The sequence below is a fragment of the Nerophis ophidion genome, linkage group LG07 (assembly GCF_033978795.1).
Source record: "Nerophis ophidion isolate RoL-2023_Sa linkage group LG07, RoL_Noph_v1.0, whole genome shotgun sequence".
NCBI classification, from domain to species: Eukaryota; Metazoa; Chordata; class Actinopteri; order Syngnathiformes; family Syngnathidae; genus Nerophis; species Nerophis ophidion.
The window spans coordinates 31,690,771-31,717,808 of record NC_084617.1 but is presented as its reverse complement, the minus strand read 5'-3'; the positions used below and the strand labels follow the sequence as shown (position 1 = coordinate 31,717,808).

Genomic DNA, 27,038 nt, shown 5'->3' with positions numbered 1-27,038 from the left:
ATCAACATATTCAACAAATCCTGGAAATTAAAATTTTTTTCCCACGTTCTACAAATTTCCAGGAATTCCAGATTTTTTTTTTTAACCTTATTTTTTACCTTTTTTAGTGCTACAACTCCCAGTTTTCAACCCACTACAACTGTTGCACTGTCAAAACATTCCTCTTAATCAGGACAAAAAACTAAGCTGTTTTTTAAATGGAAAAATTCCCAGTTTTCCCAAAATTCCAGGAATTCTGTAATACCATTTCTCAATTTAAAATGTTGCTACTTCAACATTTATTGAGCGATTTCAGAAAAAATCAACACCAACCATTTCAACTCAAATTTTTTAGCATTTTTCAAATCCCCAAATTTCCATGAAATTCCCATTGAAAAGAACGGCACATTTTTCAAAGATCCACAACCCCCACATTTTTAATCCGATTCAGACTTTTCCAACTTTAAAATATTCAGCCTGTTCAGTAATTGTGTGCTCTACTTCAACAATTCTAAAAAAAATACTGAATAACTGACAATTCCCAGTTTTTAAGGACATTTTCCTCATTGAAATTATCCATTTTTCAAACTTCCACAATTCCCACATTTTTCATTTGATTCAAACCATTACAGCTTCAACACATTAAATTTATCCTGGAAATCTAAACAACCATTTTTTTCCACGTTCAAAAAAATTTCCAGGAATTCCTGTTTTTTTTTTTACCTTATTTCCAACCTTTTTTAGTGCAATGAATCCTTTCACATTTCACCTTCCTGTCAAAACAATCCTCTCATGCAGGACATACAACTAAGTTGGTTTAACAACTTGAAAAAGAAGTAGTTGAAGAAGAAGAAGAATTCAAAAAAGAAGAAGTCGCAAAAGAAGGAGAAGGAGAAAACGAGGAGGAGAAAAGGAAGAAGGAAGCGAAGGAGAATGTGAAGAATGAGAAGAAGAAGGAGAAGAAGAAGAAAGAAAGGGAAAAAAGAAGAAGGAAGGAGGAGGAGAAGAAGAAGGAGAAGGAAAATAAGGAGGAGAAGAAGAAGATGAAGAAGAAGGAGAAGGAGATGAATTTGAAGAAGAAGAAGAAGAAGGAGTAGAAGGAGACAAAGAAGGGGGATATGAAGAAGGTGAAGAAGGGGGAAAAGAAAAAGAACGAGGAGAAGAAGAAGAAGGAGAAGAAGGGGGATCAGAAAAAGAACGAGGAGAAGAAGAAGGAGAAGGTGAAGAAGGGGGAGAAGAAGAAAAAGCAAAAAAAGTAGAAGTAGAAAGAATAGAAGAAGAAAAAGAAGAAGGAGGTGGAGAAAAAAGGAGAAGAAGGAGTAGGAGGAGAAAAAGGAGAAGAATAAAGGGGAGAAGCAGAAGGAGGAGAAATAGAAGAAGAATAATAAGAAGAAGAAGGCAAATAATTTGAAGAAGAATACTTTGAAGAAGAATACTAAGAAGAAGGTGAAGAAAAAGAAGGAGGAGGAGGAAAAAGAAGGCAGAGAAGGAGAAGAAGGTGGAGAAGGAGGAGGAGAAAAAGGAGAAAAAAAATAAGAAGAAGGAGGAGAAAAAGGAGGCAAAGAAGAAGAAGAGGGAGGAGGAGAAGAAGATGAATTTGAAGAAGAATTTGAAGGAGAAGGTGAAGGAGAAGAAGAAAAGGATGATGAAGGAGAAGAAGAACAATCAGCATTCCTCCTACTCATTCTCCTCCAGATTTGACATACTCTTCCTTCAACAATTCCTGACTGACTCAAACAATTCCAACACCAACCAATTAATCAATTCAGGACATTCATGCTTTTGGTCGTTGTTTTTTTCAATTGCCGCTTTTTCTCAAAATTTCCAGGAAGTTCCCATTGAAATGAATGGGACTTTTTTTCCAGGTTGCGCAATTCCAACACTGTTCAACCTATTCAAACCATTCCAACATCCACACATTCCACTCATCCTGGACATTCAAACCAACACTTTCACAAGCTCCAAACCAAATTACGGTTTTCCTGGAAATTCAAACCATTCAAAATATTCTTACATTCAGTCAGTTCAACTTTAGCTTTGGAGCATTCACACCTCAACTAGTTATTAATAATAATAATAATAATAATAATAAAGATATTTAGTGGTCACCGGTGGACGTTGCGTCGATGTTGTTGGACTGCTGCAGCCAAGCGGACACTTTGTTGGTCACACTGGGGTGTGAGGACATGCTAGACGACGGACTTCCCGTCACCGCCTGGAAGAGCGGAGCTGAGCTGGTATGAATAGGCAGCTGGGGGGAAAACAACACTTCATTTATTTTTTGCAATACCACATGTTAAATACATAGTTGTACTTTTTATTGTCACTAAATTGATGGCTTTTAAGTCGTCTGATGACTTGGAAAATCCTTCTAGGACACAGAAATGCAAGAATAATATGATGGGCCTGCTATCTGTTCTTTTTTTTTTTTTGTCATGAAAAAGTGAGATTTTTGTCATGAAAATGGGAGTTTTTGGGGGTTGGTGAACTAATTGTAAGTGTATCTTGTGTTTTGTATGTTGATTTAATTAAAAAAAAATAATAATAATAATATATATTTTTTTAAAATAAAAAATGTATAAAAAATTATTCTGCGGCCCGGTACCAATCGAGCCGCGGCCCGGTATTGCTTGCATGCTAACAGATAACAAATATCACATACCAAGGTATAGGACTCTGGTATAAATAGTCACAAAAACTAGCTCAGAAAGTTAGCATGCTAATGTTAGCATGTTAGCAAGCTAATGTTAGCATTATAAGAGTTAACTTGTGTCACGTACCAAGTTATATGACTCTGAGGCAGGGGTCACCAACGCGGTGCCCGCGGGCACCAGGTCGCCCGTAAGGACCAGATGAGTCGCCCCCTGGCCTGTGCTAAAAATAGCTCAAATAGCAGCACTTACCAGTGAGCTGCCTCTATTTTTTTAAATTGTATTTATTTACTAAGTAGCTGGTCTTACTTTGCTCAACATTTTTAATTCTAAGAGAGACAAAACTCGAATAGAATTTGAAAATCCAAGAAAATATTTTAAAGACTTGGTCTTCACTTGTTTAAATAAACTCATTTATTGTTTTACTTTGCTTCTTATTACTTCCAGAAAGACAATTTTAGAGAAAAAATACGACCTCAAAAACAATTTTTGGATTTTTTAACACATATACCTTTTTACCTTTTAAATTCCTTCCTCTTCTTTCCTGACATTTTAAATCGATGTTCAAGTTTTTTTGTTTTTTTATTGAAAAGAATAATAAATACATTTAAATTTAATTCTTCATTTTAGTTTCAGTTTTTTTCAACAACGAATATTTGTGAAATATTTCATCAAAGTTATGATTAAAAGTCCCCAAAAATATTTTCAGGCAAATCTACAACATTTGTAGAATCAAATTTAAATCATATTTCAAAGTCTTTTGAATTTTTTTTTTAACATTTTTGTTCCGGAAAATCTAGAAGAAATAATGATTTGTCTGTGTTAGAAATATAGCTTGGTCCAATTTTTTATATATTCTAACAAAGTGCGGATTGGATTTTAACCTATTTGAAACATGTCATCAATCTTCTAAAATAAATCTTAATCAAGGAAAATTACTAATGTTCCATAAATTCTTTTTTTAAATTTTTCAAAAAGATTCGAATTAGCTAGTTTTTCTCTTCTTTTTTCTGGTTGAATTTTGAATTTTAAAAGAGTCAAAATTGAAGATAATCTATGTTTCAAAATTAAATTCTTTTTTTTCCTGTTTTCTCCTCTTTTAAACCGTTCAATTAAGTGTTTTTTTCATCATTTATTCTCTACAAAAAAACCTTTCGTAAAAGGAAAAAAAATGTACGAGGAAATGATAGACAGAAATACCCATTTTTATATATATATACATATATATATATATATATATATATATACACACATATATATATATATATATATATATATATATATATATATATATATATATATACACACATATATATATATATATATATATATATATATATATATATATATATATATACACACACATATATATATATATATATATATATATATATATATATATACACACACATATATATATATATATATATATATACACACACATATATATATATATATATATATATATATATATATATACACACACATATATATATATATATATATATATATATATATATATACACACACATATATATATATATATATATATATATATATATATATATATATATACACACACACATACATATACATATATATATATATATATATATATATATATATATATATATATATATATATATATATATATATATATACATATATATATATATATACATATATATACATATACACATATATTGGTAAACTACCGACCGGTGTCTCACCTTCCATTTATTTAAAAAATCCTCGAAAAAATAGTTGCGGAGCAGTTAAATGAACACTTAGCGTCTAACAATCTATGTGAAACCTTTCAATCCGGTTTCAGGGCAAATCACTCTACGGAGACAGCCCTCGCAAAACAGACTAATGATCTATTGCTAACGATGGATTCTGATGCGTCATCTATGTTGCTGCTCCTCGATCTTAGCGCTGCTTTCGATACCGTCGATCATAATATTTTATTAGAGCGTATCAAAACACGAATTGGTATGTCAGATTTAGCCCTGTCTTGGTTTAACTCTTATCTTACTGACAGGGTGCAGTGCGTCTCCCATAACAATGTGACCTCGGACTACGTTAAGGTAACGTGGAGTTCCCCAGGGTTCGGTCCTTGGCCCTGCACTCTTCAGCATCTACATGTTGCCGCTAGGTGACATCATACGCAAATACGGTGTTAGCTTTCACTGTTAGATAGTACTTTATTTTAGATATGCTGATGACACCCAACTCTACATGCCCCTAAAGCTGACCAACACGCCGGATTGTAGTCAGCTGGAAGCGTGTCTTAATGAAATTAAACAATGAATGTCCGCTAACTTTTTGCAACTCAACGCCAGAAAAACGGAAATGCTGATTATCGGTCCTGCTAGACACCGACCTCTATTTAATAATACAACTCTAACATTTGACAACCAAACAATTAAACAAGGCGACACGGTAAAGAATCTGGGTATTATCTTCACCCAAATCTCTCCTTTCATTCACACATTAAAAGCGTTAATAAAACGGCCTACTTTCATCTCCGTAGTATCGCTAAAATTCGCTCCATTTTGTCCACTAAAGACGCTGAGATCATTATCCATGCGTTTGTTACGTCTCGCCTCGATTACTGTAACGTATTATTTTCAGGTCTCCCCGTGTCTAGCGTTAAAAGATTACAGTTGGTACAAAATGCGGCTGCTAGACTTTTGACAAGAACAAGAAAGTTTGATCACATTACGCCTGTACTGGCTCACCTGCACTGGCTTCCTGTGCACTTAAGATGTGACTTTAAGGTTTTACTACTTACATATAAAATACTACACGGTCTAGCTCCATCCTATCTTGCCGATTGTATTGTACCATATGTCCCGGCAAGAAATCTGCGTTCAAAGGACTCCGGCTTATTAGTGATTCCCAAAGCCCAAAAAAAGTCTGCGGGCTATAGAGCGTTTTCATTTCGGGCTCCAGTACTCTGGAATGCCCTCCCGGTAACAGTTCGAGATGCCACCTCAGTAGAAGCATTTAAGTCTCACCTTAAAACTCATTTGTATACTGTAGCCTTTAAATAGACTCCCTTTTTAGACCAGTTGATCTGCCGTTTCTTTTCTTTTTTCTCCTATGTCCCACTCTCCCTTGTGGAGGGGGTCCAGTCCGATCCGGTGGCCATGTACTGCTTGCCTGTGTATCGGGCTGGGACATCGCTGCGCTGCTGATCTGCCTCCACTTGGTATGGTTTCCTGCTGGCTCCGCTGTGAACGGGACTCTCGCTGCTGTGTCGGATCCGCTTTGGACTGGACTCTCGCGACTGTGTGGATCCATTATGGATTGAAATTTCACAGTATCATGTTGGACCCGCTCGACATCCATTGCTTTCCTCCTCTCCAAGGTTCTCATAGTCATCATTGTCACCGACGTCCCACTGGGTGTGAGTTTTCCTTGCCCTTATGTGGGCCTAACGAGGATGTCATAGTTGTTTGTGTTGTGGTTTGTGCAGCCCTTTGAGACACTAGTGATTTAGGGCTATATAAGTAAACATTGATTGATTTATATATATAAAGGGACGGCGTGGCGCAGTGGGAGAGTGGCCGTGCGCAACCCGAGGGTCCTTGGTTCAAATCCCACCTAGTACCAACCTCGTCACGTCCGTTGTGTCCTGAGCAAGACACTTCACCCTTGCTCCTGATGGGTGCTGGTTGGCGCCTTGCATGGCAGCTCCCTCCATCAGTGTGTGTGAATGTGTGTGTGAATGGGTAAATGTGGAAGTAATGTCAAAGCGCTTTGAGTACCTTGAAGGTAGAAAAGCGCTATACAAGTACAACCCATTTATCATTTACATATATATATACACACACACACACACATATATATAGATATATACACACACACACATATATATATATATATATATATATATATATATATATATATATATTTATATATATATATATATATAGATTTATTTATTAAAGGTAAATTGAGCAAATTGGCTATTTCTGGCAATTTATTTGAGTGTGTATCAAACTGGCAGCCCTTGGCATTAATCATTACCCAAGAAGTAGCTCTTGGTTTCAAAAAGGTTGGTGATCCATGCTCTAAGGGATGTATGTCAGACGGATTATCAATCAATCAATGTTTACTTATATAGCTCTAAATCACCAGTGTCTCAAAGGGCTGCACAAGCCACAACAACATCCTGGGCTCAGATCCCACATCACGGCAAGAAAAAAAACTCTACCCAATGGGATGACAATGAGAAACCTTGGAGGGGACCCCAAATATTTGATATTGATCTGATATGTGATATTGATATTTGATATGGATATTTGATCGTTGATATTAAATGTTGATATTTGATATGGATATTGATATTAAATATTGATATCTGATCATATCATTTGATCAGATTTTATAGAGATATGTGATCATTGATATTGATTGATATTATTTGATATGGATATTGATCATTGATATTTGATATGGATATTTGATCATTGATATTGCTATAGATATTTGATATTGATATTTGATAGCTATTGATTATTCATATTTGCTATTAGTATGATTTATTATTGATATTAAATAATAATTGATATTGATCATTGATATTGATATCATTTGATGTTGATCAACGATATTGATCCTTGATATTAATCGTTGATATTGAAGTACTCACAGAAACTCTCCTGTGTGCCATTTGTGCCATGTTTGGCAGGCAGCTGAGTAGAAGTCCTCTCTGGGCTTCCATGGCCTCTTTCTTACGGTACACTCGATGTGCTGACAACTTGGTGATCCAGATGTAGAACATGTCACTGCTCTTGGCCTGAACAGATCAATACACTTATGATTGTTGATCATCATGTTCTTATTCATCCAGATGTAGAACATGGCACTGCTCTTGGCCTGAACGTATCAATACACTTATTGATTATTTAATCAGTTGTGTAATTTACCCTCAGGTGGTAGAGGTAATCAACTTGTTTGATTATTCAATCTGATATTTGTGTAATTTACCTTCAGGTGGTAGAGGTTGTCTCCGGCGTCCAAGTCGATGCGTTTAGAACTTTTGTTGACAGACATGACGGCTGTGCTGACGTCCATGGAGCCGTGGACTTTTCCTCTCTGAAGCTGACAGGAAAACATATTTCTTACACAAATATTTGACATTTACGAACTAGGAATGAATAAAAAAAATGTATTAATGTTTTTAGGATTATTAATACTAATAAATTTATATATCATATGTATCTCATATAATTATATCAATAATAGTAATAATACTAATCAATGTATATAAAATATGTAATATATGAAATAATGTATTATTAATATTAATATATGTACATGATGTATGTATCTTACATAATTATATGAATAATAATAATACTAATCAATGTTTATTGCATATGTATCTTATATGATATCAATAATACATGTACAGATTATATTTAATGTAAAAATGTAGTATTATTAATACTATATATATATATATATGTGTATATATCTTAAATAATGATATCAAAAGTAATACTATTAATACATGTATGTCAAATGTAGTAATATTACCAATAATACTAATAAATGTAAACATCATTTGTATCTTATAGAATTATATCAATAATAGTAATACTAATAAATGCATATATGTAATAATTTTGGATTATTGATACTAATATATTAAAATATATGTATCTTATATAATTATAACAATAGTAGTAATAATAATAAAAAATGTATACATCACATGCATCTTATATAATTATATCAATAATAATAATACTAATGAATGTATATATCATATGTATCTTATAGAATTATATCAATGATAATATATAATAAATTTATACATCATATGTACATATCTTATATAATTATATCAATAATACTACTACTACTAATAATAATAATGATAATAAATTTACATATCAAATATATCTTATATAATTACCATACATTACCAAGTAAACGCCCTTGGGCAAATAACCGCCCATGTCCTAATAACCGCCCCGGGTCTGAGCCCATTTTGTGAAATAAACGCCTCCTCCTAATTATAGCCCATGTTTAAGCGGTACACCACAACTGATGGACGGGAATACTTTAAGAGGGAAGAAGAACAGAAAGTTTGACTTAAAGTTCAAGCTAGCGGTTGTGAAGTATGCGGCGCAGAATTCTGGTTTGGCAGCGGCCAGGCAGTTTAACGTTGACCCCGAAGCGTGTACGCGAATGGAAACAAAAAAAGGTAGAACTAATATCACAGTCGGCAATCGATGGAAAACGGGCTCGCTTATCTGGCGGAGGTAGGAAGAAAGTGAGCGACGAGCTTGATGCTAATTTGTGTCGGTGGATACATCACCTTCATAGACTGAACCACCGTGTGTCCCGCAAAATGATCCGCATTGAGGCCAACGAGTTGTATGCCACCGCGAGTGACACGAGAGACACCGGGGTTGTGTTTGGTGCAACGAGTGGCTGGCTTAATCGATTCCTGCGTCGGAACAACTTCACACTCAGGAGGAGAACAACTGTTGCACAGAAGGACGCTCCTGTCGAGAAGATTGTCAACTTCCTCGTTTTCACTACTAAACAGATAGAGGCCAAGAAAATCCAGTCCAAGATGAGCCATGGATGAAACAGCCGTCTGGTTTGACATAGTTGGTTTTAGTACAGTCAATGAGAGGGAGCGCCCGCTCCATCTGCCTGAGAACCACCGACCACGAGAAGACACGCGTCACGGTGGCTCTTGCAGCCAAAGCAGACGGGACAAAGCTGAAGCCTTACATTGTGTTTAAAGGTGCTGTCTGTGATGTAAAGGCTATGCAGAGCATCCCTGGGGTGATCATAGCTTCCTCCAAGAATGGCTGGTTTAATGATGACCTGACAAAGGATTGGCTCCAGAGGGCAGTGGGGAAATTTCACTTCGGACCGAGGCTACTTGCATGGGACTTGTACCGATGCCATATCAGCGAGGCCACAAAGGCAGAGCTCAAAAGGGGCTACAACCTTACAATGGCTGTTATATCTGGAGGTTGCACAAAGTACCTGCAGGCCCCCGATGTGTGGAATGGCCCTTTCAAAGCACAACTCTGTGACGACTATGATAACTGGATGGCTGGTGATAAAGACAAGACCTACACCAAGTCAAGGAACATGAGAGCCCCTTCCCGCCGCCTCGGTCGACTGGGTCCTGGGAGCCTGGGATGCTCTGGATCGGGACACTCTGATCAACTCATTCAAGGTAGGCTGGTTGGCTGTGTGTATGTGTGTGTGTGTGTGTGTGCGTGTGCGTGTGTTGCAAACAGTAGCCATAGCTTATTGTTGCTTTCTTGTATCCTACAAGGTGTGTGGGCTGACAGTGGCAGCTGATGGGAGTGAGGACCAGGTCATTTACTGCCTCAAGGAGAGACAGCCATGTCAGGCAGGCAGAGAGATGTTTTTGAGGGCTAGACAGCAGGGTGCTGCTGTGGTTCCGGAAGAGGCGGCGAGTGATGAGGAACAACAGTTCCTCAATAAACTTGTGATTAAAGAGGAGGAGGATGATGAGTGGGTTTGAGTTGCATTTGGGGTTGCGTTTGCTGCAGTATTATTGTTTTGATGGGTTTATAGAGTACTTGGTACCATAATTTTATTTTTCCTGTATGCTGCTTTATTTAAAACTTGGAATACTGTAGCTTTTATTATATTTAAGTGACACTATTATTGTTCTGTTTTGATGGTGAGTTTTATACTTGAGTACTTGGTACCATAATTTTATTTTTCCTGGTAGGCTGTTTTATTTAAAAGATGTATTTATTTACAGTATTGTAATTCTATTTGACAATTGTTGCACTACTACCATGTTGAGGCCTTGTTGATTTCTTGTCTTTTGATAGTCTTGTTTTTTTGTTTGTATGTTTACAATAGCTTTTATATTTAAAGTTTTTTATAGGAAAAAAAAAATACTGGACAGTAACCATTGTAACCAAATACTTGCCTGGTGCAGTCCGGTGCAAAAATAAACAAAAGCCTTGTGCAAATAACCGCCTGCTTCTTTTAAACTCCCGTCTCCAAAAATGAATTTGTGAAATAAACAGCCGGGCTAATATACGGTATATCAATACTACTACTACTACTACTACTACTACTACTAATAATAATAATAATATTAAATGTGCATATAATATCTTATATAATTATATCAACAATACTAATACATGTATATAACATATGTATCTTGTATAATTATATTAATATTGATTCATATGTAGGTCATAATACTGACAATATTAATTTTGACATTTAATAACAAACATTTAAATAGATCAAACAAATCAATAACTGATTGCAGTAATAAAATTATTAATGATCTTGATCAATAATGTTAAAATATTAAGATGAATAGTAATAATGATATGATATTTAATAATTGATATTGATAACAGAGCTCATAGAGCGGAGAAGAGTAGATCATGGATGTAGGAATTTGTAGGACACAAGTATACTTACATCTTGTTGAGTCTTGGAGTACTTCAGAATACCTTTATCCAATATGAAGTATCTCTGGAATCCAAAGAAGTATAACACGTTAAAGTACATCCAAGTATTTGATAGTACTGAGGCAGTACTACAGTATGACGAGTGCAGTACTCGGGTACGACGAGCGCAGTACTCGGGTACGACGAGCGCAGTACTCGGGTACGACGAGCGCAGTACTCGGGTACGACGAGCGCAGTACTCGGGTACGACGAGCGCAGTACTCGGGTACGACGAGCGCAGTACTCGGGTACGACGAGCGCAGTACTCGGGTACGACGAGCGCAGCACTCGGGTACGACGAGCGCAGCACTCGGGTACGACGAGCGCAGCACTCGGGTACGACGAGCGCAGCACTCGGGTACGACGAGCGCAGCACTCGGGTACGACGAGCGCAGCACTCGGGTACGACGAGCGCAGCACTCGGGTACGACGAGCGCAGCACTCTGGTACGACGAGTGCAGTACTCGTGTACGACGAGTGCAGTACTCGTGTACGACGAGTGCAGTACTCGTGTACGACGAGTGCAGTACTCGTGTACGACGAGTGCAGTACTCGTGTACGACGAGTGCAGTACTCGTGTACGACGAGTGCAGTACTCGGGTACGACGAGTACAGTACTCGAGTACGACGAGTGCAGTAGAAGAGTTTGACAAGTGCAGTACTGAAGTATGATGGGTGTAGTACTACAATTTGACAAGTGCAGTACTGCAGTAGTGTGTACCTTGTGCCAGCCTTTGAGTGGGTATTTCCTCTTCTTCATTAGTACTCCCTCACACAGACCAGGTACACTGGAGTCCACCACAGAGTTCTGTAATTCTTCCACAACTTCCCAGTCCTGAAACTACACATCACACGTTTCACTAAAACATTCTATATATTTGTGTATTTTATTCAATATATTTGTGTTTTTTATTCAATATATTTGCATTTTTTATTCAATATTTGCATTTTTTATTCCATATATGTGTGTTTTTTATTCTCTTGACCGAAATATTGTGAATAAAATACTGTGAATATTTGTATTCATCGTAAACATTTTGTGTTTTAGTTATACATGTTTTTATTTGAAATAATTTTTTAAATGAGATTTGTTGTTTTACAAAATGTACAACAATGTAAATATTTAATGTAGTACTAAAATATTCTTTAGTGACTAACTGTTTAGATTTAGTGTGTGAACACAACTCTGTGATGACCACCAGATAGCGTAGTGAAGGTCAGTTAGCACATCAGACCACAACATCAGCTGGCTAGCCTGAACCTGTAGCCAGCTACAGTGAGAGTCTTGTGCAGGTCTCCTACCCCCCACCCCAGTCTGGTGTCGGTCTCCAACCATGAGAGACTTGTGTGGGTCTACAGCTCTTGGAGTCGTGTCGTGTGTAGGTCCCACAGCCATGGGAGTCTGGTGTGTGGGTCTATAACCATTGGAGTCGTGTGCGGGTCCACAACCATGAGAGTCTTGTGTGGGTTCACAACCATGAGAGTATTGTGTGAGTCCACAACCACGAGAGTATTGTGTGGGTCTACAACTCTTGGAGTCGTGTGTTGGTCCACAGCCACGGGAGTGTGGTGTGTGGGTCTATAACCATTGGAGTCGTGTGCGGGTCCACAACCATGAGAGTCGTGTGCGGGTTCACAACCATGAGAGTCTTGTGTGGGTCTACAATCCTGAGAGTCTTTTGTGAGTCCACAACCCTGAGAGTCTTGTGTGAGTCCACAACCATGAGAGTATTGTGTGGGTCTACAACTTCTGGAGTCTTGTGTAGGTCTACAACTTCTGGAGTCTTGTGTAGGTCTACAACCATCCCAGTCCGGTGTGGGTCCAAAACCACCTCGGGCCTTGTGTAGGGCCACAACCACCTCGAGTCGTGTTGAGGTCCACAACCACCTCGACTCGTGTGTAGGTCCACAACCACGGGAGTCTGGTGTGGGTCTACAACCACGGGAGTCTGGTGTGGGTCTACAACCACGGGAGTCTGGTGTGGGTCTACAACCACGGGAGTCTGGTGTGGGTCTACAACCACGGGAGTCTGGTGTGGGTCTACAACCACGGGAGTCTGGTGTGGGTCTACAACCACGGGCGTCTGGTGTGGGTCTACAACCACGGGCGTCTGGTGTGGGTCTACAACCACGGGCGTCTGGTGTGGGTCTACAACCACGGGCGTCTGGTGTGGGTCTACAACCACGGGCGTCTGGTGTGGGTCTACAACCACGGGCGTCTGGTGTGGGTCTACAACCACGGGCGTCTGGTGTGGGTCTACAACCACGGGCGTCTGGTGTGGGTCTACAACCACGGGCGTCTGGTGTGGGTCTACAACCACGGGCGTCTGGTGTGGGTCTACAACCACGGGCGTCTGGTGTGGGTCTACAACCACGGGCGTCTGGTGTGGGTCTACAACCACGGGCGTCTGGTGTGGGTCTACAACCACGGGCGTCTGGTGTGGGTCTACAACCACGGGCGTCTGGTGTGGGTCTACAACCACGGGCGTCTGGTGTGGGTCTACAACCACGGGCGTCTGGTGTGGGTCTACAACCACGGGCGTCTGGTGTGGGTCTACAACCACGGGCGTCTGGTGTGGGTCTACAACCACGGGCGTCTGGTGTGGGTCTACAACCACGGGCGTCTGGTGTGGGTCTACAACCACGGGCGTCTGGTGTGGGTCTACAACCACGGGCGTCTGGTGTGGGTCTACAACCACGGGCGTCTGGTGTGGGTCTACAACCACGGGCGTCTGGTGTGGGTCTACAACCACGGGCGTCTGGTGTGGGTCTACAACCACGGGCGTCTGGTGTGGGTCTACAACCACGGGCGTCTGGTGTGGGTCTACAACCACGGGCGTCTGGTGTGGGTCTACAACCACGGGCGTCTGGTGTGGGTCTACAACCACGGGCGTCTGGTGTGGGTCTACAACCACGGGCGTCTGGTGTGGGTCTACAACCACGGGCGTCTGGTGTGGGTCTACAACCACGGGCGTCTGGTGTGGGTCTACAACCACGGGCGTCTGGTGTGGGTCTACAACCACGGGCGTCTGGTGTGGGTCTACAACCACGGGCGTCTGGTGTGGGTCTACAACCACGGGCGTCTGGTGTGGGTCTACAACCACGGGCGTCTGGTGTGGGTCTACAACCACGGGCGTCTGGTGTGGGTCTACAACCACGGGCGTCTGGTGTGGGTCTACAACCACGGGCGTCTGGTGTGGGTCTACAACCACGGGCGTCTGGTGTGGGTCTACAACCACGGGCGTCTGGTGTGGGTCTACAACCACGGGCGTCTGGTGTGGGTCTACAACCACGGGCGTCTGGTGTGGGTCTACAACCACGGGCGTCTGGTGTGGGTCTACAACCACGGGCGTCTGGTGTGGGTCTACAACCACGGGCGTCTGGTGTGGGTCTACAACCACGGGCGTCTGGTGTGGGTCTACAACCACGGGCGTCTGGTGTGGGTCTACAACCACGGGCGTCTGGTGTGGGTCTACAACCACGGGCGTCTGGTGTGGGTCTACAACCACGGGCGTCTGGTGTGGGTCTACAACCACGGGCGTCTGGTGTGGGTCTACAACCACGGGCGTCTGTTGTGGGTCTTCAACCACGGGCGTCTGTTGTGGGTCTTCAACCACGGGAGTCTGGTGTGGGTCTTCAACCACGGGAGTCTGGTGTGGGTCTTCAACCACGGGAGTCTGGTGTGGGTCTACAACCATGAGTCCTGTGTAGGTCTACATCTGGTACCTGCTTGGAATGTCTGGTGGATCCAGCACTGCTGCTCCTGGAGTGTGCAGCCTTAAAGACCTGGGCAGGAATTGAGTCCAGGGCTGAGATGCTGGACTGGATGCTGCTCAGAGATGGCGGACACACCTGAGGATCCATGATGCAATGATGCTTGTTGCCTAGCAACCACAGAGGAAATAGTATTCATATTAATAATATTTCAACAGTGAAGTCAAAATAATAGATGGAAATTAAACTTCTTTACTTTCAACATGGACTGTTGGCCGATACGGTTGTAGATCTGATATCAGTCAGAGTCATGCACATATTACTTCTTTAACTTGTGTGTGTGTTGCTATGGTAACTAGGAGTTGTCCTGATACATCTAATACATTCTGATACCATACCAATACTGTAACCTTGACAACACTGAAAACACTATTATTCACCTCTGCAATGGACTGTTTTTAAGTTAAAGTGGAGTGGTGACACCTAGTGGTCACAGCAATTCATTACCTTAAGAACATGATGCAGTAAGTTGAATGATGTGGACATGTTTGTTACCGGATACTTTCTAATACACTTCTGTATTGGAGACTTTGTATGCGTGCATATGACATTGCTAACAGCATATGACACGCCATCAGTGATAACAGCATATAGACATGCTAACATTGCTAACAGCATATGAAATGCTAACAGCATATGACACGCTAACATTGCTAACAGCCTATGACACGCCATCAGTGATAACAGCATATAGATATGCTAACATTGCTAACAGCATATGAAATGCTAACATTGCTAACAGCATATGACACGCTAACATTACTAACAGCCTATGACACGCTAACATTGCTACAGCATATGACACGCTAACATTGCTAACAGCATACAGACACGCTAACAGTGCAAACAACATATGGCATGCTAACATTGCTAACAGCATATAGACATGCTAATAATGCAAACAACATATGACATGCTCACATTGCTAACAGCATATAGACACGCTAACAATGCAAACAACATATGACATGCTAACAATGCAAACAACATATAGACACGCTAACAATGCAAACAACATATGACATGCTAACATTGCTAACAGCATATAGACATGCTAACAATGTGAACAACATATGGCATGCTCGAATTGCTAACAGCATATAGACACGCTAACAATGCAAACAACATATGACATGCTAACATTGCTAACAGCATATAGACATGCTAACAATGCAAACAACATATGACACGCTAACATTGCTAACAGCATATAGACACGCTAACAATGCAAACAACATATGACATGCTAACATTGCTAACAGCATATAGACATGCTAACAATGCGAACAACATATGGCATGCTCGAATTGCTAACAGCATATAGACACGCTAACAATGCAAACAACATATGACATGCTAACATTGCTAACAGCATATAGACACGCTAACTATGCTTACAGCATATGACATGCTAACATTGCTAAGAGTATATAGTCACGCTAACATTGCCAACAACAAATAGACATGCTAACATTGCTAACAGCATATGACACACTATCATTGATAACAGCATTCGACATGCTAACAATACTAACAGCATATGACACGCTGACATGGCTAACAGCATATAGACACGCTAACAATGCAAACAACATATGACATGCTAACATTGCTAACAGCATATAGACATGCTAACAATGCAAACAACATATGACACGGTAACATTGCTAACAGCGTATAGACACGCTAACAATGCAAACATATGACATGCTAACATTGCTAACAGCATATAGACATGCTAACAATGCAAACAACATATGACATGCTCACATTGCTAACAGCATATAGACACACTAACAATGCAAACAACATATGACATGCTAACATTGCTAACAGCATATCAATCAATCAATCAATCAATGTTTATTTATATAGCCCCAAATCACAAATGTCTCAAAGACATGCTAACAATGCAAACAACATATGACACGCTAACATTGCTAACAGCATATACACACGCTAACAATGCAAACAACATATGACATGCTAACATTGCTAACAGCATATAGACACGCTAACATTGCTAACAGCTTATAGACATGCTAACAATGCAAACAACATATGAAATGCTAACTTTACTAACAGCATATGACACGCCAACATTGCTAACAGCATATGACACGCTAACGCAAACAGCATATATACACGGTAACAATGCAAACAACATATGACACGCTAACATTGCTAACAGCTTATGACACGCAAACATTGCTAACAGCATATAGACACGCTAACAATGCAAACAACATGTGACATGCTAACATTGCTAACAGCATATAGACATGCTAACAGCATATAGACACGCTAACATTGTTAACAGCATATGACACGCCAACATTGCTAACAGCATATGACACGCCAACATTGCTAACAGCATATGACACGCTAACATTCCTAACAGCATATGACACGCTAACATTGCTTACAGCATATGACATGCTAACATTGCTAGGAGCATATAGTCACGCTAACATTGCTAAGAGCATATAGACACGCTAACATTGCTAAGAGCATATAGACACGCTAACATTGCAAACAGCATGTGACACGCAAAATTGCTAACAACATCTGACATGCTAACATTGTTAACATCATCTTATGACATGCAAAATTGCTAACAGCATATAGACATGCTAACATTGTTAACGGCATCTAACACGCAAACAATACTAATAGTGAATGACAGGCTAACATTGTTAACCTATGACATGCTAACATCGCTAACATCATATGACAGCTAACAATGCTAAAATCTTATGAAATGCTAGTGTCATATTAAGATGCAAGCTATGCTAACATCATATATCATAATAACATTACTGATATATGAAATGCTAATATCATTTATCATTCTAAAAAAAAAAAAAAAAAAGCTGAATTTCCCCCAGGGATCAATAAAATACTTTCTTTTCTATTCTAATCTATTTGAAATTGCAAACAGCATATGACACACTTACATTGGTAACAGCATATTACACGCTAGCATTGCTAACATCATATGACATGCTAAAATTACTAACAGCATATGACACGCTAACATTGCTAATATCAAATGACACGCTAACATTGACAACACTATATGACACGCTAACATTAGTGAAGTAATGTCCTTTCCAGTATTGAGATATAGTCAAATACAATGAAGTACTAGAAGTACAAAAAGATGAGTACAAGTAAAAAGGTTCGTACACAAATAAGTACTGTCTTTAAAACTGCAGTATTGGCCCTCATGTGCGCCCTCTTGTGGGAACTTTGACCAAGTATTTGAAGTAATACTTCAGTCAAAGTACCTTGTGAAAGTGAAAATAATAATGTGGAAGTAGGAGACAAGAACAGACCTGAGAAGTTCTTCCTGCCGTGTTAAACCTCCTCACACTCTGCTGGACCAAAACTAAGACACACCTGAGTGTTCCAGGCAGGTATGTGGGTGGGGCCAAGAGGACAGGCTCTGTCGCCATGACGACTAAACGGGAATAACGACTATGAAGGAAACCAGCAAGTTTGTCAGAAGGTGAACAACTCTTCATTACAGAAATACACTAAGTACACAGAATATATCAACCTTGTACTCTAAAAGGTACTTCTAGTATTACAATATTGAAGACAAAGTTGCTGAAAACTTTAGACTTGAAAGAACAATAAAAGTTTTTATTTTTATTTTTTATTTACTGAAGACTGGAAGACATTTTCTCAAAGCAAATGCTAACAATAACCAGTTAGATAATGCTATTGATAGCCAGTCAGCTAATGCTAACATTTGCTAATGTTGTTATCCAGTTAGATAACTTTATCCAGTTAGCTGATGCTGCTGTTAGCCATTCATCGAAAGCCAACATTAATTATTGCTACAACATTAGCTAATGCTAACATTAATCAGATAGCATTAGTTAATGCTAGCATCAGCTAACAATAACAGTTAGCTAATTAGCCAATGTCTATATTCGCTAATGGTAATATTAGCCCGTTAACTGTTTACATGACCTGATGCTAACATTAATTATATAGCTAATGTTAACATTAGCCATTTAACTATAGCTTACATTAGCTAAAGTAAACATTAACCAATTGGCTAATGTTAACATTAGCCATTTAACTATAGCTTACATTAGCTAAAGCAAACATTAACCAATTAGCTAATGCCTGCATTAACTATGCTAACTTTAGCCAGTTAGCTACTTTTTACATTAGCTAATGCCAACATTACCCATTTAACTAATGCCTACATTAGCTAAAGCTAACATTGGCCAGTTAGCTAATGCTTACATTAGCTAATGCTTTTGCTATATTAGCTAATGAACTGTTTACATTACCTAATGCTAACAATAACATTTAGCCAATGCTAAAATTAGCCATTTAGCTACTTCTTACATTAGCTAATGCCAACATTAGCCATTTAACTATAGCTTACATTAGCTAAAGCAAACATTAACCAATTAGCTAGTGCTTAAATGAGCTAATGCTAACCTTAGCAAGTTAGCGACTTTTTACATTAGCTATTGCTAACATTAGCCGTTTAACTAATGCTTACTTTTGCTAAAGCTAACATCGGCCAGTTAGCTAATGCTTACATTAGCTAATGTTATATTAGCTAATGCTAATGTTAGCCTGTTAACTGTTACCTAATGCTAACATTAACAATTTAACTACTTCTTACATTAGCTAATGCTAACATTAGCCATTAAACTAAACCTTACAATAGCTAAAGCTAACATTAACCAATTAGCTAATGCTTACATTAGCTAATGCTAACTTTAGCCAGTTAGCTAATGCTAACATTATCAATTTAACCAATGCTTTCTTTAGCTAAAGCGAACATTGGCCATGTCACGCCAAATTTCTTTCCCCCGCCCATTTACTTCCGGGATCATGATTGATATAGATATTTTGTTAACGCTATGTTATAAAAATATAATGCTATATTATAAAAATACAGCCGTTTTGTTAACGCTATATTTAAAAAAAAAAATAATAATAATTTACAAACATAAGCTATGGGATGACGCATTTACTTCCGGGGTCACGTTTCCTCTTATGTCATCCCATAGCTTGTGTTTGTAAATGCTAACCTTTGTCAGCTCGCTATGCTTACATTAGCTAATGTTAACTTTAACCGGTTAGCAAGTGCTTACATTCGCTGATGTTTACGTTAGCCAGTTAGCTAATGCTAACATTAGCCAGTGAGCTAATGTTAATGTTAACTAATGCTATAATCTTAGCCAGTCAACTAATGCTATAATCTTAGCCAGTCAGCTAATACTAACATTATCTTGTGCTATAACATTAGCCAAGTAGCGAATGCTAACATTAGCTACTTGGCTAATGTTATCGTTAGCATTAGCCAATTGGCTAATGTTATAGCATAAGCTAACATTAGCATTAGCTAAATAACTAATGTTATAGAATAAGCTAACATTCATCAGTTGGCTGCAGTTGTGACCACCAAAGCTGGCTTTATTCATTGGCACACAAAAAAATAAAATCTTGTCTGCAAAAAATATTTGTGTGTTTGGAAAAAAAAAGGGTTTTAATAAATTAAAATGGAAAAAGTGCTTCAGTAAAAAAGTGTGTTCCTTCTAACTTGGTTGTTTCTTCCTCAACTTTGCTGCTACACTTTGAGTTCATGATGGAATAAGACTTCCAGGCTTCAGGTGGAAACATCACACTTCAACACATCACACCTCAACAGCCCAAAGTCGGGGGCGGGGCTTATGAGTGGTGAACATGACTTGTTATGATTTGCTGCTGTCAAGAAAACAACATCTAGTCAATCTCCCAGAGGGAAACCATTTCCTTGGTTTAGGTCAGCCATGTCGTGACAGCAGGAAATGATGGTTGTCATGGCAACATAATGAGCTCATGAATATTCAAATGTGGACAAACACACCCACATTCTGTCCTGACACTCCTGTCACCTAATAAGTTAGCTCTAGCTTGACCACATGCTGGAAGTTTCTAGAAGAATTTCAACTTCTCACTAAAATTGTATTCATTTCAACTCTGATATCACCTGTAGCAGCTGTGCTGATGTCAGGTATCGGTCTGCATGAAAGCAACAACGTTTACAGTTAAAGTTAAAGTCACACACACATTAAGTGTGAAGAAATTATTCTCTGCATTTGACCCAGTATCAGCCTGCATGTAAAATGTGCGATATCATGTGCGATACAAGCAGTCCTGTAGCGTGTTTACTTGTGTGTTATATCATGTGTGAGACAAGCAGTCCTATAGCGTGTTTACGTGATATCATGTGCGATACACACAGACAGTTTACTTGTGTGTGATATCATGTGCAATGCAGGCAGAGTGTTTACTTGTGTGTGATAATGTGCGATACACGCAGAGAGTTTACTTGTGTGATATCATATGCTATACAGGCAAAGTGTTTGTGTGTGATATCTTGTGCGATACAAGCAGAGCGTTTACTAGTGTGTATATGTGCGATACAAGCAGAGTGTTTACTTGTGTGTGATATCATGTGTGATGGAGAGTGTTTACTAGTGTGTGATATCATGTGCGATACAACCAGAGCGTTTACTTGTGTGCGATACGGACAGAGTATTTACTCGTGTGTGTGATACAAGCAGAGTGTGTACTTGTGTGTGATACAAGCAGAGTGTTTACTTGTGTGAGATCATGTGCGCTATAAGCAGAGTGTTTACTTCTGTGTGATACAAGCGCAGTGTGTGTGTGATATCATGTGCGACACAAGCAGAGAGTTTACTAGTGTGTGATATCATGTGTGATACTAGCAGAGTGTTTACAAGTGTGTGATATTATGTGCGATACAAGCAGAGTGTTTAGTTGTGTGTGATATCATGTGCGATACAAGCAGAGCGTTTACTTGTGTGCGATACGAGCAGAGTGTTTACTCGTGTGTGTGATACAAGCAGAGTGTGTACTTGTGTGTGATACAAACAGAGTGTTTACTTGTGTGAGATCATGTGCGCTATAAGCAGAGTGTTTACTTCTGTGTGATACAAGCGCAGTGTTTGTGTGTGATATCATGTGCGGTACAAGCAGAGTGTTTACTAGTGTGTGATATAATGCACGATACAAGTAGTGTTTACTAGTGTGATATCATGTGCGATACAAGCAGTCCTCAAGAGAGTTTACTTGTGTGATATCATATTCGATACAAGCAGAGTGTGTACAAAGATGACAGAAAGTTAACATCTAAATTACCTCCAAAAAACACACAATTTATTTTCTTTTACTAAAGACAGTTACAAAAGGTAAACATGCTAGGCTACTCGGAGCTAGCAGCTACATAACAGCTAAGCACACACAAACTATTCGAGAATCAAACGGTTGCTAAGACAGCACCAATTGGGATGTTTTTAAAGACTCTTGTAAGGACTTGAACGAACTGAGTGATGCTGTGACAAGTTACATTACATTTTATGAGGAAATGATTATCCCTAGGACAGGGGTCGGCAACCCGCAGCTCCGGAGCCGCATGCGGCTCTTTGGCAATTGTGATGCGGCTCAGCTGCACAATCGCCGACCCCCCAGATTGTTGCGGGGAGATTCCGGAATTCAATGCCTCTCCGGGACATCACCCGGAGTCAACGTTCTCCAATTTTTACTCGGACTACAACATTAAGGGCGTGCAGTGATGATATTACTCTTAACGTCCTTTTGAACGTCGATGCGCCCGCCATTCACGGAATGCTATTTGCGTCTTCTTGAACGTCATCAGGACCGCCATTCACGGAATGCTATTTGCGTGCCGACCGGACACATGCATTTCGCTGCTTCTATCGGCACATGTATGAGATTGCAAGGCATACTGGGTGACACAGAGTACACTGATGGTTGGGATATAAACAACTTTCACACTCCTACTAATATGCGCCACATTGTGAACCCATACAAAAGAAGAATGACAAACACATTTCGGGAGAAAATCCTCACAGTAACACAACATAAACGCAACACAACAAATACCCAGAATCCTTTGCATCCATGACACAGCCTGACTACGTTATACACCCCGCGAGCACCAACCCCCCCTCCCTGCGTGGTTGAGGTGGGCGGGGTTTGGTGCTCGCGGGGTGTATAACAGTCAGGATCTGTCATGGATGCAAAGGATTCTGGGTATTTGTTGTGTTGCGCTTATGTTGTGTTACTGTGAGGATTTTCTCCCGAAATGTGTTTGTCATTCTTCTTTTGTGTGGGTTCACAATGTGGCGCATATTAGTAGGAGTGTTAAAGTTGTTTATATCACAACCGTCAGTGTACTCTGTGTCACCCAGTATGCCTTCCAGTCGTGTGCGTGCATCTGCGGAAGCCTCTCACAACATGTTGCTGGACTGGCAAGCAGTTTGTACTTGTTATAGAAGGTGTTTAAGGCAATAGCTTCATAGCATGCCCTTATTCTTGTCATCTGGGTGACCACCAGCAGATATTGGCGAGAATAGTTGCGGCTCCCATTGTCTTCCTCATTCTGTGAAACGGGTCAAAATGGCTCTTTGAGTGGTAAAGGTTGCCGACCCCTGCCCTTGGAAGATAATTAAAGCATACCCAAATAATAAGCCATGGGTTAGCAAATCCCATAAAAATTCCTTAAACTTGAAAAAGTTGGCTTTTTATCAGGGTGATTTTGAAAAACAAAGAGAAGCTCACATGCTGGTCAAAAAAGAGATGAAAATGGCCAAGCTACAGTATAGAGATAAGGAGGAAGAAGTAAAAAATGGTAGTTCACGCTCTGCTTGGAAGGGAATTAATTTCATGATCGGAATGCAAGACTCCCAAAAAAGGTTTGTCTAACCCCTACAAACCTGATTCTGTACCAGCAGAAGAGTTAAACCGGTTCTATTTGAGATTCGATTCTCATGATTTTAGTAATGAACCGTCTGAATTCAGAGGTGCCCCTGTGAGCAGTCAGATTCAGATTAGTGAAATGGATGTCTGGAGAACATTTGAGCAGACTAAATGTGAGGAAAAGCCACGGGCCTGACTGCATTAGTAGTCTGTTTTTATGCGGCATTTTCTCTCACATACTCCAATTGTCTTTATCACAGAACCGTGTCCCCAAATTATGGAAAGAGTCCCTTGTAGTACCTGTTGCAAAGGTCCCATCACCAAGGGGGCTGAATGACCACCGCCCTGTGGCATTGACCTACCTGGTGTTGAAAAGCTTTGAGAAAATATCAATCAATCAATCAATCAATGTTTACTTATATAGCCCTAAATCACTATTGTCTCAAAGGGCTGCACAAACCACAACACAAACCACTACGACATCCTCGGTAGGCCCACATAAGGGCAAGGAAAACTCACACCCAGTCGGACGTCGGTGACAATGATGACTATGAGAACCTTGGAGAGGAGGAAAGCAATGGATGTCGAGCGGGTCTAACATGTGAAAGTTCAATCCATAATGGATCAAAGACAGTCGCAAGAGTCCAGTCCAAAGCGGATCCAACACAGCAGCGAGAGTCCCGTTCACAGCGGAGCCAGCAGGAAAACATCCCAAGTGGAGGCGGATCAGCAGCGCAGAGATGTCCCCAGCCGATACACAGGCAAGCAGTACATGGCCACCGGATCGGACCGTACCCCCTCCACAAGGGAGAGTGGGACATAGGAGAAAAAGAAAAGAAACGGCAGATCAACTGGTCTAAAAAGGGAGTCTATTTAAAGGCTAGAGTATACAAATGAGTTTTAAGGTGAGACTTAAATGCTTCTACTGAGGTGGCCTCTCGAACTTTTACCGGGAGGGCATTCCAGAGTACTGGAGCCCGAAATGAAAACGCTCTAAAGCCCACAGACTTTTTTTGGGCTTTGGGAATCACTAATAAGCCGGAGTCCTTTGAACGCAGATTTCTTGCCGGGACATATGGTACAATACAATCGGCAAGATAGGATGGAGCTAGACCGTGTAGTATTTTATACATAAGTAGTAAAACCTTAAAGTCACATCTTAGGTGCACAGGAAATCAGTGCAGGTGAGCCAGTACAGGCGTAATGTGATCAAACTTTCTTGTTCTTGTCAAAAGTCTAGCAGCCGCATTTTGTACCAACTGTAATCTTTTAATGCTAGACATGGGGAGACCCGAAAATAATACGTTACAGTAATCGAGGCGAGACGTAACAAACGCATGGATAATAATCTCAGCGTCTTTAGTGGACAGAATGGAGCGAATTTTAGCGATATTACGGAGATGAAAGAAGGCCGTTTTAGTAACGCTTTTAATGTGTGACCCAAAGGAGAGAGTTGGGTCAGAGATAACACCCAGATTCTTTACTGTGTCGCCTTGTTTAATTGTTTGGTTGTCAAATGTTAGAGTTGTATTATTAAATAGACTGCCAGAGCACACTTCAGTCAAGGCACATCATTAAGTTTGCCGACGACTCGGTCATAGTCAGCCTCCTGCAGGACAAAGTTAGACCACGGTCCTGTTTTGGGGAACTTTATGAAATGGTGCGATGATTCGTACCTGGAGCTTAACGGCGATAAAACGAAGGAGATGTATATTGACTTTCGTCGTGATCCCCCTCCCAAAGCACCCATTCTCACTAATGGCTCTGCTCTTGAGATAGTCAGTGAATACAGCTATCTAGGCACAATTATGGACAATAAATTGACCTTTGATGCCAACTCTGACCGTATTTGCAAGAAGGCCAAACTTGCGGAAACTGAGGGTCTTTCAGGTTGATAGGACACTAATGAGGATGTTCTATACATCTTGTATGGAGTCTATTTTAACATATTCTATCACTTCCTGGTTTGGTAACCTCAGTGTGGCCAATAAAAACAGCCTAGGTGGTATAATCAAGGTGTGCCAAAAGACCATAGGCACTACCTTGAAACCCCTGAGCGAGATTTTATCAGGTCAGAGTCATCCAGAAGGCAAAGGCCATTCTGGCCAACCCTCAGCACCCTTTCTTCTTAGGGTTTAGACTATTGCCCTCAGGATGTAGGTACACCCCTAGTAATAGAAAGGCCAAAAACAACAGATACATAAGATCCTTTGTTCCCTCAGCTGTTGTTTTTATAAATGAGCTCCTTAAACAAGCCTAGCTGCTATGTAGTCACTTTAGTGGGATGCCACATGTGATTAGTTTTTATTGTATTACAAATGTTTTTAGTTTTTAGCTTTATGAGGGTTGGTATGTTGTATGCATTTTATGTATTTGTACCTCTTTTTTACTGTTGTACCTTGTTTTTATTGTTGTACCTCCTTTTTTACTGTTGTACCTCGTTTTTACTGTCACTTGTTTTTATTGTTGTACCTCAATTTTACTGTTGAACCTTGTTTTTAATGACTATTGCTGCAAGCCAAATTGCCCCTCGGGGACAATAAAGATTTTCTAAGTCTAAGTCTAAGTCTAGACACAGGTAATAATCATTGAACAATAAAAGGTGACATGTGTCAATATATACAAATCATTATAGTTACATATTTCTTACACATACAAAATCTCCAAGGCAGATTGGAAAGTATCCAGTAACAAACGTGTCCACATCATTCAACTTAATGCAACATGAGCTTAACTTCATGAATCCTTGTGACCACTAAGTGACACATTTTTGCATCATTCCTGCTGATATCGCATCATTAAGTGTATCGGACAATACTCTTGGCTGCATCATTGATATCGTAAGTAAAAAAAAGTGTATGGGACACGTTTATATTGACAACATTCATACTGACAAGTTTTGAACCTTCAGGTTTTAGGTGAAATTTTAGCATTGATTTATGAATATAAATAAAACATTTATAGAGTAAACATGTTAATTAACTTTATACATTTTTAAATGTAAGAAGTAAACATGTTCATTAACAGGAAAGATCTGAGGTGTTGATTATTTGACAAAATAACTAGTTGTGATGTCATCAATAACAATATTCTCAATATGAATAATACTTCAACACTACAATATGTTAATGAATAATACCGCAATACTACTTCAATACGTTGGTGAATAATACTGCAACACTACTTCAATATGTTGGTGAATAGTACTGGATTACTACTTCAATATGTTGGTGAATAGTACCGCGATACTACTTCAATATGTTGGTGAATAATACTGCAATACTACTTGAATATGTTGGTGAATAGTACTGGATTACTACAATATGTTGGTGAATAATAATGCAACACCACAATATGTTAGTGAATAATACTGCAA

The 27,038-nt window shown here is 39.6% G+C and overlaps 1 protein-coding gene across 5 annotated transcripts in view; it reads right to left on the bottom strand.

The window, feature by feature from the left end:
* LOC133556232 (oxysterol-binding protein-related protein 6-like) overlaps positions 1 to 27,038 on the bottom strand; it is a 74,631-nt gene that overhangs the window by 38,114 nt on the left and 9,479 nt on the right. For 4 of the 5 annotated variants that reach the window (XM_061905955.1, XM_061905957.1, XM_061905958.1 and 1 more), the window contains exons 1-7: positions 18,238 to 18,339; positions 14,852 to 15,009; positions 11,847 to 11,966; positions 11,097 to 11,150; positions 7,629 to 7,742; positions 7,291 to 7,437; positions 2,089 to 2,230 (exon numbers count right to left, since the gene is read on the bottom strand). In XM_061905955.1, the coding sequence (XP_061761939.1) occupies positions 2,089 to 2,230; positions 7,291 to 7,437; positions 7,629 to 7,742; positions 11,097 to 11,150; positions 11,847 to 11,966; positions 14,852 to 14,989 (715 nt within the window). In that variant the 5' untranslated portion in view covers positions 14,990 to 15,009; positions 18,238 to 18,339. Of the gene's footprint in view, positions 1 to 2,088; positions 2,231 to 7,290; positions 7,438 to 7,628; positions 7,743 to 11,096; positions 11,151 to 11,846; positions 11,967 to 14,851; positions 15,010 to 18,237; positions 18,340 to 27,038 lie in introns of those variants that run through there. The other variant, XM_061905956.1, reaches the window with a different exon arrangement.